Source organism: Colius striatus, chromosome Z (assembly GCF_028858725.1).
Source record: "Colius striatus isolate bColStr4 chromosome Z, bColStr4.1.hap1, whole genome shotgun sequence".
NCBI lineage: Eukaryota > Metazoa > Chordata > Aves > Coliiformes > Coliidae > Colius > Colius striatus.
The window spans coordinates 4950995-4969840 of NC_084790.1; the positions used below are offsets into that span (position 1 = coordinate 4950995).

At 63.9% G+C, this 18846-nt stretch overlaps 2 protein-coding genes across 3 annotated transcripts; one reads left to right on the forward strand and one right to left on the reverse strand.

Annotated features, from left to right (window-relative positions):
• Positions 1-475: 475 nt before the first annotated feature.
• On the reverse strand, positions 476-2774 carry PRR15L (proline rich 15 like). The gene is made up of 2 exons (XM_062018151.1): positions 2704-2774; positions 476-1804 (listed from the first exon to the last, which is right to left on the reverse strand). Exon 2 carries the CDS (start codon positions 1790-1792, stop codon positions 1493-1495), a length of 300 nt encoding a protein of 99 aa, XP_061874135.1. The 5' UTR covers positions 1793-1804; positions 2704-2774; the 3' UTR covers positions 476-1492.
• Positions 2775-4735: 1961 nt separating this feature from the next.
• Positions 4736-9600, forward strand: CDK5RAP3 (CDK5 regulatory subunit associated protein 3). 2 transcript variants are annotated; one of them, XM_062017962.1, is made up of 14 exons: positions 4736-4818; positions 5037-5082; positions 5290-5421; positions 5596-5696; positions 5775-5823; positions 5995-6173; positions 6407-6543; positions 6703-6850; positions 6960-7076; positions 7173-7248; positions 7531-7619; positions 7711-7916; positions 8037-8208; positions 8293-9600. In XM_062017962.1, exons 1-14 carry the CDS (start codon positions 4813-4815, stop codon positions 8356-8358), a joined length of 1524 nt encoding a protein of 507 aa, XP_061873946.1. In that variant the 5' UTR covers positions 4736-4812; the 3' UTR covers positions 8359-9600. The 2 variants fall into 2 exon arrangements, with proteins under 2 accessions (XP_061873946.1, XP_061873947.1); XM_062017963.1 differs by having other exon boundaries at positions 7176-7248.
• Positions 9601-18846: the final 9246 nt, after the last annotated feature.

Sequence of the window (18846 nt, forward strand, 5' to 3'; positions counted from 1 at the left end):
TGAGAGGAGCTGATGGAGTCATCCCCAGGCCGAGGGGAGCCACATGAAGTGGCCACGGAGGCCACCACGCACATTGTGCTGCTGGGACAGACTGACTCGGTAGCTGTGGTGCCTCAGGGGCAGCCGCTGCAGTGGGACATGGAGGGGACAGCAGGCATTCTGGCATCACCTCGATGGGACAGCGTGAAGGGGCAGCTTGTTGTCTTGGGGGCTTTGCTGGGGGGGCTGGCAGCAGAGCCAGGTCTCCCACACACCCCAGCGTTAGGAGCCCAGATACCACAGTGATGGGTGTTAAATGGGCTGATGGGCACTGGCTGTCTGCTGACAGCCCTCCCCCACCCTGCTCCCTCCCTTCCCTCACAGGCAGGATCCCTCTGGCACTGCCAGCCTGGGAAAAAGACCAGCCTGTGCGCCAGCGAGCGCGGGCAGAGCAAACAGCAGAGGGTGGGGGCCCAGGGCTGGCCTGGCACAGGGTTTGTGCAGGGGAACAGGACAGGGTGTGGGGGGGAAGTTGGACTCAGGTACTTGGCACCATCCAGCTTTTGTCACAGCCGGGAAGCGGTTGCTCCTGTTGACTTGAGCCTCAGCCGCACCCAGCTCGCTCGCAGGGAGGGTTCCCCAGGCCTATGGCAATGCTGACAATGGCCACCCCCATGCCTGTGCCCCCTGGGACGTTGGCATGGGCACCAATCCCCACCGGGGTCATGGGAGGGACCCTTTATCCATGCCAGGCTCTCCCCTTGCCCAAGCCCCTCAGCTGCCTTTGCTTCCGCTTCCAGACCCGCTTTATTCACAACAGTTAATTATCAGCAGCTGCCAGAGCTGGCAAAGGCTCAGCTTCCAACCACCCAAACACAGAGGCTGTGGTGGCTGCCCCCGGGGCTGGTTCTTCCCTTCTGGGAGCAGGGAGTGATTCCTGAATGCCAGTGAGTGAACTGCTCCTCCCGAGAAGCCCTGAGCTCTCCACGGCCACAGCTCAGAAGGGACTTTGCCCACAGGGTTGTTCCCTCGGGTCAGGGAAGCGTCAAGTCGCCCGGTTTAGGGGTGACTGCTGGCAAGGACATGGCTGTCAGGGGCTCTGCCCCTCAGGTTTGGGAGAGGAGCAGGGGATCCCCTGGTCTGGCCCCCGCAGAAGTGACAGGCAGGAGGGGAGCAGCAGGAGTGGGGTCGTTGTATGGGTGAACGATGGGCACCAGTGGTCCGCAGCAAGTGGCCGAGCTGGGGTGAGAGTCCTCATCCCAGTATAACCAGTCAGCCTCGAGGGGTTCCCTCTGCCTGCGGGGGGCTGGGAGGGACCGGCTGCGCCTGCCTCTGCTCCCCAGTTCTCCCTCTGCCCCTGGCGTGCCACGAGCCCGGGAGGCCGCCGTTAAACCATGTCCTTGCTTCTCTCTCAAATAAACTGCGGTGCGAGTCCTTCCTCGTCCCGCAGCCGTGGCCGGGCCGCCGCGGGCCGCCGGAGCTGGCGGCCGGTGGGAACCGGCGACCGGCCGCGTCATTTCTCCTCCCGCTCGCCGGCAGGGCAGAGGTTGGGGTTCTCGGACAGCGTCGCCCGCACTTTCTTCTTCTCTTTGAAGCGTCCCGAGTTGGAGACTTTGACGTGTTTGCCCTTGTTGCTCTTGTCCACGATCTTCTCCAGGCGGGCGGCGAAGCCGGGTGGCCCCTCCTCGCGCGGCCCCTCGGGGGTCTCGCCGGCCGCGGCAGCCTGGCTGTCGGGGCTCTCGTACAGCACCGTGGGCACCGACCGGCGCTTCCGCAGGAAGGTCAGCTTCCACCAGCCGTGGCTGTCGGCCATCGCCGCCGGCCCCTGGAATGGACGCGGGGGTCGTACTCGCTCCGAGGAAGGGTCCTTCGACCCCCTCAGCCCTGCCGTCCCGGAGCTGACGGGGACGGATAAGGGACAAGGGTTGCCGAGCTGACAGCGCCGGCCTGGAGCCCGATGCTGTGTTTGCTGAAGGCGGCTCTGGCACTGTCCCGTCGTCCTTGCCGGGATGCTGGTGGCGAGCGATGCGGGGGCTGCCCGTGGCCGGGGCCGGGGGCCCGGAGCAGGAGGAGCTGGGCATTGCCAAGCCCGGGGCGAAGGCCGCTGGCCCCATGTCCGGGACAGGGGGGGAGCCCAGTAAGCAAACGGGAACCGGGGAGCAGGCGGGAGCCGGGAGGGTGCCGGCGCTGGGGTCCCTGCCCGGGGTCACTACCCCGGGGCCGGGGTTTTCCTCCTGCCCAGCCCTGCCTGCAGGGACAGGCAGGAGCATCGGCTGGGCCCGGCCGCTGCCAGGAACGCTCCGGCAATCCAGGAAGGCTGCGGAGCGTGGCTCCGGGGCAGGAACAGGGGAGGCGGCTCCCCAGTGGAGGAGACAAACGCTCCCTGGCAGCGGGCAGGGAGGGGATTCCCAGCGCCCCGTCCCCGGAGCCAACGCGGCTCCGTGCCCCTACCCTGACTGACCCCGCAGACCGACCCCTGCCCGGCACCTCCGGGGTGCTGCCCCCGGCATTGCTTTCGGGTGCCCTGGCAGGGAGATAAGAGCGTCGAGAACGCGGCCACCACCCCAGGGAAGGTGGCTTGTGGCTCCCTGGGCTGATTCGCCGCGTTTCCCACCCACTCTCCAGCCCGCGCCAGGGCTGTGCCCCCTCCTCATGCCGGAGCCGGGCAGGACCCCGCGCCGAGCCCCCTCCCGCTCCCCGCCACCGGCAGCCCACACGGTGTACCTGCACCTCCCGCACCTCCGCTGCGGCCGCCCGTCCCGGGGGTCCCGGGGCAGCTCCGGCTGCAGTGCACGGGCAGGTGCAGTCTACCTGCCGTTGCCCCGTTTGCTCCCCGTCAAGGTGAACCCGCGACCAAACCCCTCCTGCCTGAGCAAACAGCGGGGCCGGGCCAGGGCACGGCTGAATATTCATGACGGGGAACCCGGGGCTGAGCCCCGACGGCGGCCGCCAGCCCGCGGCAGCTCCGGGCGCTCGCACCGGTCGTGGCACTCGGCCAAGCTCGCGGTGTCGCCGGCCTCGGGGGCGGGTCAGTCCCCGGTGGGTGCCGGGGCGGCGGGCGGGACGCGCTTTGGGCAGCCGGGAGTTAAGGGCAGCCGGCGAGGAACGCGGCTCCGGCTTTCGGCGGGATCAGACGAAACCCGGCGGCTGCCAGACCGGTTCGCTGCTGCGGGGGCACGGGGGGGAAGGAGGAGACCGGCCATCGCCAGCACACGCCACAGGGATGCGCCGGCCGGGGCTGAGCAACACCTCGGGTGCCCCCGAGCCTGGACGTCCCTGCAGCGGCTCCCCACGTCCCGCGGGCAAACCGAGGCGGCTGCTCCCAGCGGGCAGGTGGCCGGCGAATCCCGGGTCTGCTCATGCTGGGGGTTCCTGAGGGATCTGAGATCTGCTCTGGGTGGCTGGCGATTCCGACGGGGTCTTGCCTCTGTGCTGGAGCAGCCGGCAGTTCGTGAGGCGTCTGAGGTCTGCCCTGGGGGCAGCTGGTGATGTGGAGCTTTATAGTGACATGTATTAATAAACCTTATACCACCTTATCGCAGTAGTATAAAGCTTATTTTTCAGACGGGACAAAATTCACACACAAGCTGTAAAAAGGTCGTGCTTATCCCCCTACACAATACCTCCGGGGTCCTCCAACTTCCTTGAAGGCAGAAACCGGTTCTGCGAGGGGCCAAGTGATATCTAAAGTTGCGCAAAGATCAGGGGTGGGAAAGCCTCAGGACTTATCATCCCCAAAGCCCCAAAGACCATCACCGGGAGGCGTCATGCAAATGAAAGGAAGTGAAGACCTAATTTACACGCGAAATCGGGGACAGGTTGTGTCAGGCGGATAATGTCATCATATGATTTTGTAACTTGATAACAAATGTAAGTCAAGCGAGTCGCCGAGTCGGGGGCGCAAGTTCGTGGTGGAGCGATCCCCCGTGCGCCCGGCGCCGAATAAACAGATCCTCTTTGTAACTTTCGAGTTACAGAGTCTGTTTCTGGAAGTCACTGCGGCTACCCAAGGAAACCGGGATCCCCTCTGAGGGCAACTGGGGATTCTCATAGGATCAGGGCTCTGTGCTGAAGCAGATGGGGGATCCTCGAGGGATCTGGGATCCCCTTTGGGGTGCCTGGGGATCTGCCATGGGGATCCTGGCCTTGTGCTGGGGCAGCCAGCAGTCCCCAAGGGCTCTGTGGCTCAGGCAGCCGGCCATCTGGGACCTGCTATGGGGGCAATGAAGGGACCTCTAGGGACTTGAGATCCCCTCCGGGAGCAACTGGAGATTCCCTTAGGAGCGAGGATTACTTCTGGGGTGTCTGGAGATCCCAGGGGGATCCTGGCTCTGTGCTGCGGCAGCCAGCGTTCTGTGAGGGCTCCGGGATCCTCAGTGGGATCGGGGGACCTGCTCTGGGGGCAGCTGGGGGAGGGAACTGCAGTCCCCTCCGGGAACAAATGTGGATCCCCAATGGACCCGAGCTCGGCTTGGAGGCCTGCCAGGGATGCCCGAGAGGCGCGGGATCCGCTCAGGGCGGCTGCGGACCCGCGCGGACCCCGCGCCCAGCCCCGGGACGCGCCGCTCCGCGCATGCGCCGACATCTCCGCCCCCTTCTGATTGGTGGCCGGCGCCGGCGCCTCCGCCCCCGGGGTTCTTCCAGCCAATCGGAGCTCCGGCACGTGGCGGGGTCTCGCTGTCACTCCCCTTTGATTGGCAGCGGGGCGGGACCGGTCGGACGAGCCGCGTTTTGATTGGCTAAATCGAAGGGTCGCGCCCGAGGATTGGTTGAGGCGGGGGTGGTCGCGGGGATCGGGACCGGGGAAGCGGAAGCGGAGCGGCAGCGGGCGCCATGGAGGTACGGCAGGAGCAGCACCGGCAGCGGGGGAGCAGCACCCGGGCCGGGCTGGGAGGGGCCGGGCCGGGCCGGGCTGGGAGAGCAGGTGGCAGGCCCAAGCCCGGGGGAGCGGCGCCAGGCCGAGCCCGGGCGCTGCAGTGGCGGGAGCCCCGTGCCCGGCCCCGGTCGGGCTCCGCCGCGTCCCCCCGGGCCTCTCCTCCGCTCACATCTCTCCTCAGGACTACCAGAACGTGCCCATCGATATCCAGACCGGCAAGCTCCTGGGTACGGCAGCCCTGGCGCGGCTCCCCCGGCGAGGAGCCGTCCCGGGCCGGTTGGCACCGGGCACTCGCGTCCTCCGTGTTTGTCACCCCGGGGCGGGGGGGTTGTCCGCCGGGGCCTCCCCCCTCCCTATCCCTGGCACCGCGGGCTCTCCCGAGGTCCTTCTGCCGACTGACCCGGGCTCCCGGTTCCCTTCCCCGCGCCGTGCAGACTGGCTGGTGGACAGGAGACACTGCAGCCTGCGGTGGCAGAGCCAGGTGCTGGCAATCCGCCAGAAGATCGACGCGGCCATCCAGGACATGCCGGAGAATGAGGAGATAAAGCAGCTGCTGGACGGAGCCTGTGAGTGGAGCTCAGGGTCAGGGTGGCCTCGGAGAGCTAGGGGGACGTGGGTATGGCAACCTCCCCCTGGGGCAAGGAGGAGATGGAGGGGGGTCAATGGCGGGGTGCTACTGGTCTCTGGGCTGAGCTAGGGGTGGGGGGCACTTGGTGACCTCAGCCCTGTCCCTGGCACAGACCTGCACTACTTCCACTGCCTGAGGATCGTGGAGATCCTCAAGGGCACCGAGGCCTCCACCAAGAACCTCTTTGGGCGCTACTCATCCCAGCGTATGAAGGTGAGTGCGGGGCTGGGAGCATGTGGGAGAGACGCCTCCCCCACCCTCCACTTCCTCCTCCCTCCTTCCTTTCCCCAGGACTGGCAGGAGATCGTGGCCCTCTATGAGAAGGACAATACCTACCTGGGTAAGGCAGCTCTGGTCATGGGGGGAGCTTTCACCCTCCAAACTGGGACGAGGCCGAGGGATCGGCAGGGAAAGGGGCAGGAGGTGATGGGCTGCCGAGTCCCACCGGAGTGAGAGCCCCTGAGACCGGGAGCAGTTGGCACAGCCAGGACCCTCTATACCCCCTCCCCAGCCGAGCTCGCCAGCCTCCTGGTGCGCAGCATCAGCTATGAGGTGCCGTCGCTGCGGAGGCAGCTGGGCCGGTGTCAGCAGGCGCAGCAGGACTTCGCCCGCCGTGACGAGGACTGTCAGCTAGGGGCGGCCGAGCTGCGGGAGCGCTTCTTCGCCTCCTGCAAGCAGTACGGCATCACTGTGAGTCCTCTTGGCCACCCCCGCTGCCTCCTCCCTCCCCACAGCAGGCCACTGCTGCCCTGTGTCCTTTGTGATGTCCCCACTGTGCTCCTTGAGCCGTGCTGGAGGGTGCGAGGTGACCTCAGAGCCTTCCTTCCCCTACATCCAGCTCTGCAGGCAGAGGGTGTAGCCACCCAGGAGGTGCTTTCCTCTGGTGGTCTCCCTGCCCTGACACGTCCCTGCTCTGTCCCCAGGGTGACAACGTGCGCCAGGAGCTGCTGGCCCTGGTGAAGGACCTGCCCTCGCTACTGTCCGAGATCGGGGCTGGAGCCAGCGCGCTGTCCGAGGCCATTGAGCTGTACCAGGCCTGCGTGGAGTTTGTGTGCCAGAGGTGGGCAGGGGAGGGCTGTGGGAGGGCACAGGGACGGACCCCCACATCCCCTCAGCCCTGGCGTGGGGCTCTGCGGCTGCACCCTGAGCTGGGGCTCTCCCAGCCAAGGGGATTTAGGGGTGCTGGGGGGCACTGAGGTTCCGGCATGGGGGGTTCCAGCCCCGCGGAGCCAGTGGTGCCGCTGCTGCGGTACGTGGGGAGCAGAGGCAACACCACTGTGTACGAGTGGAGGACGGGGCAGCAGCCCCGGTGTGTGCGGCGGCCGGAGGCGCCGGCGGAGGAGCCAGAGCAGCCGAGGGAGGACACGGTACGTCCCAGGGCTGGGGCTCACCCTGGCTGTTCTGCCCCATGGTGCTGCCCCTTGGGGTTTTCTACGCCCTGGTCTTTTGAGGGGTCTCTGATCCTCCTCCCCACAGATCAACTGGGGAGATTTCACACTGGAGCCGACCAAGGTGGAGGATGGGGCCGCTGTCGATGAGGGAGCCCAGGGAGAGGGGATTGACTGGGGGATCACGCTAGAGCCCAGTCCTCAGGTGTGTGGTCCCCTGGGGCTGTGGGGACCCCGTACCAGGGCTGGGCTGGGGGTGTCTGGGACACACTCATCTCACAGGATGCCCTTTCTTTGGCAGCAGGATGAGGGCATTGACTGGGGAGGTGGTGGAAGCGAGGAGGTGCAGATCACAGTGCTGGAGGCTGGGACTGAGGGTGAGCAGGGCTGCAAAGGGACGCAGGGTTGGGCCTGACGGGTGTCAGACAGCATCCACATGCCTGTGCTCCTGCCAGCAGTTACTCTGGGCACTCTGGGGACAGAGCAGAAGGCAGTGTGGGGCTTGGCAGGGGCCACGGAGTGTGAGGTGGGCAGGAACTGTGCTGTGGAGTGGCACTGAGCACCCTGTATGGGTTGAGGTGGTGTTGGATGGTGTGGCAAGCTGTGGGAGTCCTTTCCCTGCTCCTTCCTGCCCTGCTCAGCCCCACTTTGTTCCCCAGAGCCTGAGGGGGTTGCCTGTGGCCCTGATGCCCTGACACTGCTGGAAAACACCGAGACCCGAAGCCAGTTCATCGATGAGCTGATGGAGGTCAGTGTGTTGTTGAGGCCAGGCTGGGGGTGGCTCAGCTGTTGTCTTGCTGCAGGAGTAGCAGCCCTGGCCCTGGCCTGTATCCCCACAGCTGGAACTGTTCCTGGCCCAGCGACTGGTGGAGATGGAGGAGGAGGCCGACGTTGTGTCCATCAGCCAGTTCCAGATGGCCCCTGCTGTGCTGCAGGGCCAGACCAGTGCCCACGTGGGCTCCCTCCTGGCCACCACCCAGGCGCTGCTGGGGCAGCTCTGTGCCCGCAGCATGCAGCATCTCTTCATCATCCTCGCCTCTCCCAGGTCCTCACGTGGGAAAGGGTGACAACAGGGGGCTGGGGACGGTGGTGGGGGACCATGGGGAGGAGAGGGGGGTGTGCTGGGGCTGGGTGGGCGATGGGGGTGCCAGCTGTGCCCATACAGGTACGTGGACCGTGTGAGCGAGGTGCTGCGGCAGAAGCTGAAGCAGGCGGAGCTGCTGCTGGCCAAGGGCGAGGGCATGCGGCGGAAGCAGCAGGAGGCCCTGGCAGAGCAGGCGGCCCTGGAGCCCCAACTCGACCGCCTGCTGGAGAGGACTAAGGAGCTCCAGAAGCTGGTGAGGGAGGGAGGCAGACCCTCCCCCCACAATGCTGCTGGGACCCCCCTGAGCCCCCTTTCACCTCTGGCTTTTGTCTTGCAGATCGAGGCTGACATCTCCAAGCGCTACAGCGGGCGGCCAGTGAACCTGATGGGTGTCACCCTGTGAGCCCCCCTCAGCTGGGCACCCACGGAGAGGGGCAGGGTGTGAGGGGTCCCTCTCCCCAGCCCTCCCAGTCACAGCCCCGTGGGGCCAGTAATGTGGCTGTGGCCTTTGTCATGGTTTGACATGACATCCTTTTCTGTTAAGGGGGAAGGGGCTGTAAAGATGGCTCCTGGAAGAAGTTGCTCACAACTCTCCCCAGCTCTGAGCCAGACCCACTTCTGGGGCTGAGCCAATTAGATGCCTCCACGATCACTTTTTGAGAAGAAGCTGGAAGAGGAGGTTTCTTCCTCCATCTTCTTTCTTCTGCCCTTTTCTTCTTCTGGCTGCTAGTGATGCAAGGAGTAGGAACAGTGAGATAAACAACCACATGGACTCCCAAGGTCAGTCATGAAAGAGAGGAGGAGGTGTGCTGGAGCAGAGACTCCCCTGCATTCTATGGAGAGAACTGGTGAAGCTGACATTTGTTTGCATTTCTTTAAAGACCCCACATCAGCAGTAGAGACTCATTCTGCTAATGACCCCATATCAGGGACAGCAATTCACTTCATTAAAGGCCCTGAGCCAGGGACAGTGACTATGGCTGGAAGAGGCCGTGTCCCATGGGGGGGACCCAACCACTTCACTGCAGACCCCGAGCCAGGGGCAGTGATTTTCTTCTGTAAAACTATGGCTGGAGCAGGCCGTGTCCCGAGGAAGGGACCCAATATCCACAGCTGTAACTGTGGGGAGGAACCCACAACAAAGCAGCTCATTAAACTTATGCCCAGAAGAGGCCTTGTCCCGAGAGAGGGACCCTCCAACTGCAGAAACTGCAACCGCGGTGAAGAATCCACGCCAGAGATATTCCCCAAGGACTGTGTCCCGTGTGAGGGACCCTGTATCTGCAGAAGCCGCAGCTGCTGGGAGCAACCCACACCAGAGAAGTTTAAGGACTGTGTCTCGGGGGCGGAACCCCATGCTGGAGCAGGGGAAGAATGCCAGGAGTCCTCCTCATCTGAGAAGACAGAAGTGGCAGAGCCCATCTGTGAGAGACTGACCACATCCCCCACTCCCTGCCCCCCTGAGCTGTTGCGGGGGAAGGAGGTGGAGATATGGGGAGCAGTGAGCTGGGCCTGGGATGAAAGGAGGAATGGGGGAGGGAGATCTTAAAGCACTGGTTGTCATTTTCTCATCATCCTACTCCCTTTTTGCTTTTTGTTCTGTTCTGTTTCTTACAGAATAAACTTTCCTACTTTCTAAGTCGAATACTGGAGTCTGTTTTACCCAGAACCGTAATTGGCAGTGAATCCTCCCTGCCCTTGTCTTAATCCACAACAACCTTGCTTATCTTTTTACTCCCATTTCACTGAGGCCTCCGCCATCCTAACAAGGGTGGGGGTGAATGGGGACACGGAGCAAGAGACTGTCGTGCTGCTGCTGTGCTGCCTGGGCCAAACCACGACAGCCTTGCAGGAAGGGTTGATATTACTGAATAAAGCCATCAATGTGAATTTGCCAGGTGCAAACCTCCTAAGCTCTCTGTTCTTGGGTGGCCCCAGGGATGAAGGAGCCCTGTCCTGGGGGGCTCTCCCTCCCCCCACCCCAGGGACCAGACAACCTTGCCAGGAGGGGAGTGGCAGGGGGAGGAGGAGGGGTGGGCGATTCGATTTCAATTTCATAGCAGAGCAGTTGATTCATGGCTGGTTGTCGCCGGCGGTGCCGCCCGTAATGACTTTCCATCAGGCAGAGGAGCGGAGTGACACCCCTCATTATTCCTCCTGCTCGTTAGCACCCGACAGTGAGCGATGGCTCCCATTAATCACCCCCCATCCCCGCTCCCCCTCCGCGGGGGGCACGGCCCGGCGCTCTCTTCCCCGCACTGGGCTGTACTGGGACCTACTGGGCTGTGAGCGGCCGGAGCCCCCTCCTCACCCAGCATCTTCTGGGAGGGGTCTCTCACATCTACTGCCGTCACGCATTGCACCCTCCCCTCCCACAGGCCATTGGTCCCTCTGCTTCTCTTGTCCCGCCCCCTGACACCTTCCAGTTGCTCACTGGTCTGGCTCTGCTAGAGGGTCTGCCCCCTTCCCCCAACTCCGACGGGTGGGTGCTCCATGGGGCAGAGGCTGCAGACGTGGCGGTCTATCCCCTCAGGGAGCTGGGGGGTCCTGGCCCCACAGGAATCACCTGAGGGGCTGTGTGGGCTCCTGTCTCAGTGGGTGGGAGGGATCCTGTCACCCCTGGGACAGGGGAGAGGGGGGGATTCTGTACCAGTTGGGACTCGAGCAAGAAATGGGGCTATGGGAATCTCATCCCTGTCCCCATCTCTGTTCCCCACCGGCCATGGGGAGCCGGGCCATGTGGGGCAGATGCCCGGGTGTACCGTGGGGATGACACGGAGAGCCCCTCGTTATGGACACCGGGCGGGCAAATGTGTGTAGCTCCTGGCTGACGGGAATGGGGCTGAGAACGGGGGAGGGTCTCCTCCCGCGGCCGGGTGTGCAGCGGGGCCGGGGGGGACCCATCCTGCCGGGGCAGATAGAGCTCAGCAGCGGGGCGGGAGGAGGCGGTGCAGCTGCGGGGTTACCATCGCCACGGCGGGCCGGCAGCCCCCGGAGGGGCTTGGCCATAAAGCCACCTTTATCCCCCTTCCCACCGCCTCCCCGGGCTGCCCCCCCGGCCTCTGACCCCACCGGCCCCCGGGCTGGCCCCGCAGGTCAGGGTGGCCGGGCCAGGGGCAGAGGGCAGTGCCCTCGCCGGAGGTCGCGGCTGGCGGGGGGTCGGCGGCACCGCGGGGGCTTTAACGGGGAATTAAATGAGGCTGCGGCGGGGGAAGTCGGCTGTGCCCCTCATCACTCCCCGCACCCGCCGCGGGGTCCAGCGGACACCCCAGGGAGGAGCTTTGCCGGAGTGGGGGTCCCGCCACCCCCCCGGCCCCGTTATCTCCTCCGTTCCCGGGAGATAACGACAGACAAATGAAACAGTCGCTTCCCGGCTGGGGGGCGCACAGCGGGGCTTCGTGTGGGGCTGCAGCCCCCAGTCCGGCCCTGCTCACCCCCCTCCCCGCATGTCCGGGGGTCTTTATCCCACAGGGATGCGTTAAATAGACGGCGTGGGGCGGGGGGGTGTGGAAGGAGAGAATATGGACCTGGGGGACGCGGCTCCCCACAGACCCCCCCCGCCGCACTAAAATGCTGCGCTGCCCGTGTGTCGCTGTCCCCCGCCCCCTCCCCTCCCTCCCGGAGATTGGCATGGGGCTGCGGAGGGGGGACCGCGGCCCCGGGGGCCTCAGGGCTGCGTTTGCTCCGGAAATCGGCAGACAAAGGCAGGGCTGGGGACCCCAGCCCCACGGCTGCGCCAGCCCCCTCTTCAGCCCTGATGGTGCCGGGGCCCGGCTCTGCCTCCCCCTCCTCGGCCGTGGGGCGGGGGGCCCGGCTGCTGCTCCATCTCACCTGCCAGGGAGGAATTTAATTACCAATTATGGGCCCTTCCATCTGTTTGAGGCCGCCCCAGCGCTCCCGCTCCCCTTTAATTACCTCCCCGACAGCCATTTCACTCAATTAGCTGCCAAGCGCGGCGGAGCCCGGCGCGGGGGTGGCTGTGGCCCCTCCAGATGGGGGGTCAGCCTGCGGACCCCTCCCCCTGCCATCGGGACATGGTGCCCTTTGCCTGTCCCGTGCGTCCCCCCGCAACCTGGCTGTCCCTCCATCCATCCCCCGTTGTTCCCTGCATCCCTCTGTCCATCTCTCCATCTGTCCCCACATCCTTTCCTGCATCCCTCCATCCCTCCCCATCCCGTGCGCGGTGCTCTGCCGCTCCCCCCGCCCCCGCTGCTAGATTTTAGGGAGAAGCTGCTCCAAGGTCTCCAGGGCATGGGGAGGGCAGAGGCGCTGGGGATTGGCACCTCCTGCCCCACACCGACCGCCCCCCTCCTCGCTCTGCCCACGGGCAGACACTGCAGCTGCTTAACGGGATCTACATTTTCTGGTTAAAAGTGCGTTAACGGGGCGACAGATGCCCCAGCCCACCCGGGGACGAATGGATCAGCCGCGGCTGGGGGCGACAGCTCGCACGGGGACGGGGGGAGCGCTGAGGGCTGCTCTGCAGCCTTGGCAGGGGGTGAAAACAGGGAGAAGAGCTGAGGCACCGGTTTATTTTGGGGAGTGATGCGGGTTCTGCCTGCAGCCACCCCCCTGTCTGGCAGCACTCACAGCTCTGTCGTGGAGGGTGGGCTCTGGCTTTGGGAAATAGGGGCTCATCGTGCAGCTGAGTCCCCCAGCGTGGACCCCTCAGCCCTTGTCCAGTCTCTGAGGGCTTCTTGAGCCCCCCCAGTCCCAGAGGAGGGGGGTCCCCAGCCTCCGTGGTGAAACAACTGCCCCTGGCTGGGCCATCCATCACTGCCACAGCCCAGGGAAAGGCGAGGAGGGGCACCCTCCCTCAGCACCCCAACGCCGGCTGCGACCCCCTCTCACCCACCCCGGGGACTTTTTTTCCCCCCTTCTCTTTCTCTTTCTCTTTTCCTCCCCCCCCTCGGGCCGTGAGACAAAACCCGGCTGACAAGATGGAGGCCAGGCCATCAATCAAGGCAGCCGCTGGAACCACCTCTTGCCCCGTTAATGAATCCCCTTCCCGGCCCACTGCCGCGGCACCCCCGGGCATGGACTCCCCTCCCACCGGGGACTGGCACCCCTCCAGCACCAGCACTCCCCGGTATGGACAGCCCCCTGACACTGGCACCCTCTGGCATGGACACCCTCCCCCAACACTGGCATCCCCCCAACACTGGCACCCCCCAACACTGGCACCCCCCGGCACTGGCACCCCCTGGCACCAGCACCCTTGCACTGGCACCCTGGCATGGCCACCCCCAGCACGGCTGCGTTGTCGCCCCCTCACTGTACCCTGCACCCCACATGTGACCATCATCTCCCCTACGGAGCTGGGGTCCCAGCTGGGATAGGGATAGGGTGACCCAAGTACAGGGTGACATGGTTTGGGGGTGGTGTGAACCTGGGCTGGCTGTGATTTGGGGTGCAGGCTGTTAGTGTTTTGAGGTGTGACTGCTGGGGGGGTCATCATAGGTTTGGGGGTGGCGTGGCCATGGGGAGCACACGGGACTGGGGCTGGTAAAGCTGCAGGGTGCTGTGGCTGGGGGGAATGTGGGGCTGGTGGCCCCCAGCCCTGTCTCTGCAGGGATGGCCCCTGGTCCGGTCAGACCCTGTGTGCCCTTTGAGTGACAGCTTGGGGCCCCCACAGCCCAACAGCCTCTGGGCCCTGAAGTCCCTTTGTCCCTGGGCCCATGTCCCATAGCAGTGCCTTTGTCCCCGTGTCACTTGGGGGGCACCAGCTGTCACGGCAGGACCACAGAGCCTTCGTGCTCCTCCTCCTCCTCTTTGTTCTCTGCTCCTGCACTGTGTGTTGCCTGGGATGGGGAGGGAGGGGGGTCCATGGGTCCCCATCCCAAGGGGCAGCTGCAGGGGGAACATAGCCCTCACTGAGGGAGCAGCCCCCCACCCTGCAGCCTGGACAACCCCAGGGAGAAAAGAGTGGCTGGGGTTCATGTCCTGCCCCCTCCATCCTTGGCCAGAGGCCTTGGGATGTGCTTGGGCTGGGGGAGCCCGAGGTCTGTGGGCTCTCAGCTTAGGAATCACTCCCTTGCCCGGTCCCTGCGACCCCCCCCGCCCCCGCGCCTCACCAACTGCAGTTTTGGGGCTGAGGGGTATGTGAGCCTTTGTTACCCGTGGAGGGGGGCAGATGGAGGGCAGTGGGGCAGCTGGAGGCGGCTGTGATCTCCTGGGAAGGCCAGGGGAGCCTTTGGGTGTATGGCTGGGACTATTCCCTCCCAGGGGACTTGGGGTTAGGGGTTCCCAGTCCAGAGGAACTGAGGGGGCTTTGGCAACCCAAAGCTGACTGAGCAGCCATGGCGGGCACAGAAAGCTGCTGGAGGGGTCCCGGGTGTGGGGACATCTGCCTGGCGCCCCCCGGGGGATGCAGGCAGCTCTGCCAGCTGCTCCCCCTGCCCGGCGCTGGGCGGGGGGTGTCCCAGGTCGGGGGGAGCCCATCCATCAATGTCTGCCCGGCGCATCGCCCCCCACCCCCGCAGTCCCCCGCCTCCCCCAGGGCCCGAGGGAGCCCCGCAGCCGGGCTGGGCGGAGAGGACTCATGGGGGAGGGGAAGGGGGGAAGATTTTGGGGTGTCACTCATGGTATGGGGGGACGCGCGCACCTCTGCGAGGCTGCGGGGTGACCGCAGGAAGGGCTGGGACGGGCGAGGAGGGGGGTTGGGGGGAGCCGCAGCCCATAGAGACGTGAGGAAAGGGGTGCGGGTGTGGGGTCTCTGGGCTGGGCTGTCTCGGGGGGACCTGGAGTGGCGGCGAAACCTGGGGGAGGGGTCCCAAAGCCTGGGGGGGGGGGGTGAGGATGGGGGGGAGTTCCCTCAGGACGGGCGTCCCGGGGATGCGGGGGGGGGCAATGGGAGGATCCCCAGGATTGGGGGCACGGAAGGGGAGATGGGCTGTGATGGAGAGGGTGCAGGGGGAGGGTCGCGGGGCCGCGCGGACCGAGGGGTCCCGGGGGGAGTCTCGGGGACGGGGTCGCGGTGCGCGGGCTGAGCCCCGCGCTGCCCCCGGGCCGCCGGCAGGTGGCGCTGCAGGATCGCGAATGCGCAGTGCGGAGGGGCGGGGCCGAGGGGGCGGGGCCGAGCAGCGCCGCCCTATAAGGGCGCGGGGGCGGGGATATGCAAAACAGCCGCCGCGCCCCCAGGGAGCGTCACGCAAGAGCCGCGCTGCGGCCGCGGCGTTAGGGAGCGTCGTGCAAGAGGCGGTGGGAGGGGGTCCCAAGATGGGGAGGGTCTGTAGGGTGGAGTGGTCCTGGGAAGGGGGGTGAGGGGTCCCCAGCCTGGTGCAGCGTGACCGTGGGAGAGTAGATGTTCCCCAGCTGTGGGTGTAAGCATCACGGGTGGGCGGTTGGGTTGGGGTGCCCAACTGTCTGCACTCACCCTCTTGCCTGACCCCACCGACCTGCAGTGGCTTGAAGCGTTGAGCCCGTAGGGACTGTGATTTATCAGAAAACCCCTAAATGTTGCCTTTACCTCCAAAGGAAATGCCCCAAAGTCTGAAAGACCCCCACAGAGTCCGGTGGCCTCTGTGTGTGTTGTACGGGGGGGAACCCCCACCCCCATACGGCTGATGGAGAGAGGACACCAAACTGGGGAGAAAACCTTTATTTGTGGCTGGCTCCAGCTGGGAGTGAGTGGGAACAGTGAATCAATTCTCCTTCATTAGCGCTTAATTTTCCCCTTGATATTATTCATGCTGGGGGCGGATCCACTTCTGGAGGTGGTGGAGCCTGGCAGAAGGTGGTGGAACCGGGAAGGAGCCAGCATGGGGCTCCCGGTGCAGGGGGGCCATCCAACTGGGGTTGGATGGGCAGGAGGATGCGGGGGAAGATCTGTGTGTCCTGATGCCCAGCGTCCTACACTGTGGGAGTCCTGGAGCCATCAGCTCAGCGGGGATGGTGTGATGTGCCTCAGTGGGCTGAAGGACCCATTATGAGAGCCCAGGGCTGGGGCTGGGCTGACTCTGGGGTGCCCTTGGACAGGGATAGGGGCACACAGCTCCTGGTGAGCGATTAGGGGTGCATGGGGCCCCGTGCTGGGGTGACGACAGGCGTGGGACCCTGGATGTACCCATCTCCTTCCTGCTGACAAGATGTTAGTGCTGACGGGACACCCGAGGGAACACCGGAGAAGTGGCTCAGTGTCCTCCTCACCAGCACGAGGCACCCGGAGGCTTTTGCCTTCCCGGGGATGCTTGCCAAAGCTTTCCAGCCCTTAAATACTCCAGAGGGGAACGACAACACTAAAAATAACCCTGTGAGGGGCAGCATGGCTCAGGTTGCTGGCGGGAGGCCAAGCACAGCGCCGGGGAGATGCAGGGGGAGTTTTTAGGACGCTCCTGTACCCTCATTTTTTCCCATGAGGTGTAACAGAGGGACGAGGAAACAGAGCCTGAATTAAAGCTCTGAAGTGCAGCTCCCCTCTCCCCAGATCTCCCACCCGGTGGGACACGTGCTGAGAGGCGGCTCTCGGCGTGGAGGAGGCAACGAGGCCAGGCCTGTCTGCCCACTGAGGCCACCACCATTGCCACAGCAAATTGCCCGTGGGCCGGGGCCACACCTCGGCGTTCGTGGGTGTTGTTTTCCAGGAGGAGATTATGGAGACAGAGCAGCCAGGGCAGAGCAAGCCCATGACCCAAAACCAGTGGGGTTCAGCTGCTTCCAGGCTCCTCACTCCCACCTCTCCAGTTCCTTTCCCTGTTGTGCCCATCTCCTGGGGGGATGCACAGGCTGTCCCCCATCCCTCTGCCACACCGGTGAGCTGGGTCCTTGCAGTAAAGAGTGGCTCTGCCCATGCTGCTGCCCACATCCCAGGCTGGGAAACCTCACCCTGCTACGAGGTGTCAGAGCCCACGCTCATTTTCCACTGTTTGGGTTTTGGTTGTTTTTTTTTCTTTTGGATGAACTATTGTCTCTGGCATCCTGTTTGTCCCGGTGAGTTTCTGGGGCAGCGAAGAAGAGTGTCTGGTTTTGGCAGCTGGGGCCTCTCTGGGCAGCTGCAGCGTTGCAGGAATAGCAGGCAGGGGTGGTGCTGCCCGCTGGGCCTTGCTCCTGCCTGCCTGCTTTCCCTGCCAGCTCTGGGCACCCGTGGGTACTGGCATTGATTTGGGCAGGCAGCCTGCACCAATCAATGGGAGAAAAGTATAAATTAAGCTGCTCAGAGGCAATAGGATTTAGCACTGACCTCGCTCCGTGCTTGTTTGTTTAACTAGCTCATGGGGTTGGTGATCTGGTGGTTGATCACCCTGGAGAGGTGGGGAGGGATCAGGGGATGCTGGCCCTTCACAGCACCTTCCCACCTCCTCTCCTGCAGCTCTAATAGGAGATTCTGGTGTGTTCTGCAGAGTGGCTTCAGGCTGCAGGGCACGAGGCCTCAGGCACCCACCTCAGTTGCTCAGTTGAACACCCAACTGGACAGTGGGTTTCCCTGTGAGTGGCAGCGGTGTTTGTAGGATGGATGACCAAGGGACCATGTGGCTGTTTGAGGGTGACAGTGATGCTCAGAGACACAGACAGTCCCTGGCATGTGTGCTGCAGGTGGCTGTGAGAAGCTCAAAGGCGGTGACTATGTCTGTGTGGTGAGAAGACTCATCTTGCTCCAAGCACCCTAGAGGCATGAAGACCCCCGGGCTCTTGCCCTCCTCACGGTTCTCAGATGGCTATCTCTCTGATTTGGCCATTTGGACCTCCAGCAGCTCCCACCACCATGGGGGTGAGGAGCAGCCGATCAGGAGAGCTGGCTTTTCTCAACCCGAAAACTGGCCTGGGTGTACCGAGCAGGGATCTGCCATGGGGCAGCTGCTGGAGCATGAAAGGAAAGACTTTTAATTAGTGAAAGGCTGGAGCAATAAAGAAAAGAAAGCAGAGGGGTGGTGGTAGGGCAGGAGGCGATGCCCTGGCTGCGCTCCCAGCCCCACACTGACTCACCGCAGGGCCTGAGGAGAAGCTTTGACTCAGTCCTTCCACCTGCAAGTGCAGCTGCTTCGCTCCCACGCGAGGCCAAGTGATACTGGATTCAGGGCTACCAGGGTGATCTGGGGACTGGAACATCTCTCTGATGAGAAAAGGCTGTGGGACCTGGGGCTTTTCAGCCTGGAAAAGAGAAGACTAAGATGGCGGGGGCAGGTTGTCATTAACACTCACAAGCATTTAACAAGTATGTCAAGAGGATGGAGCGGCACTTTTTTCTCTTGTCTCAAGCGATAGGACAAGGGGCAATGGAACACAAACAGTTCCACTTAAACTGTGATTCTGTGGTACCATAAAAGCCGGTTTAGGAGAACTCTCTGAGACTCAGCTTTGGAGTTTTAGAAACCTTACTGCAGTGTTGGATCCACAGGGGACAGTTCCTCCTGTCGTGCCGACCGACTGTTGCGTCAGGCAACGTTGCTGTTACCCTGTTACATACATATGCATCACTTTTCCTCAGAATGTGTGTGCATATTCATCATTTTCTCACAACTTATTTCCATGGCGCCTCTCCCCTCTGGGCACACGGCTCTCAACCACAAAGAGGGTCTTTGGGACTCTCTGGTTGTTGTCACCTCGATGTTCCTTCAGTCCAGAGTCTGCACATCATCAGTTTATTCACACAACCCATTTGTTCTTTTCACAGCCGACGTTTTCAGCCTGTGTCTCAGTCTGTGCCTATGTCTGCATCCTGGATGTCTCCAGAGAGCCGACATCCCTATTTTGGACGCCTTAAGACAGTTGAAGTTGCAGCCTGTTAAATCATGTCAGGAACGAGGCTTTCCACCCGGGGCTGTGTGGGGACAGTGGCAGCGGTGTTTGTGGGATGGATGACTGAGGGACCGTGTGGCTGTCTGCGGGTGACGGTGACGCCCAGAGGCGCACACAGTCCCTGGCACGTGTGCTGCAGGTGGCTGTGAGCAGCTCA

What these genes read in the sequence shown, in the direction of transcription:
- CDK5RAP3 (XM_062017962.1), top strand. An exon ending in GTGGAGTTTGTGTGCCAGAG is followed by an intron (nt 6,544 to 6,702) that starts GTGGGCAGGGGA and finishes GGGGGGTTCCAG; the next exon opens with CCCCGCGGAGCCAGTGGTGC. An exon ending in ATCATCCTCGCCTCTCCCAG is followed by an intron (nt 7,917 to 8,036) that starts GTCCTCACGTGG and finishes GTGCCCATACAG; the next exon opens with GTACGTGGACCGTGTGAGCG.
- PRR15L (XM_062018151.1), bottom strand. Translation starts at nt 1,792, where the DNA reads ATGGCCGACAGCCACGGCTGGTGGAAGCTGACCTTCCTGCGGAAGCGC.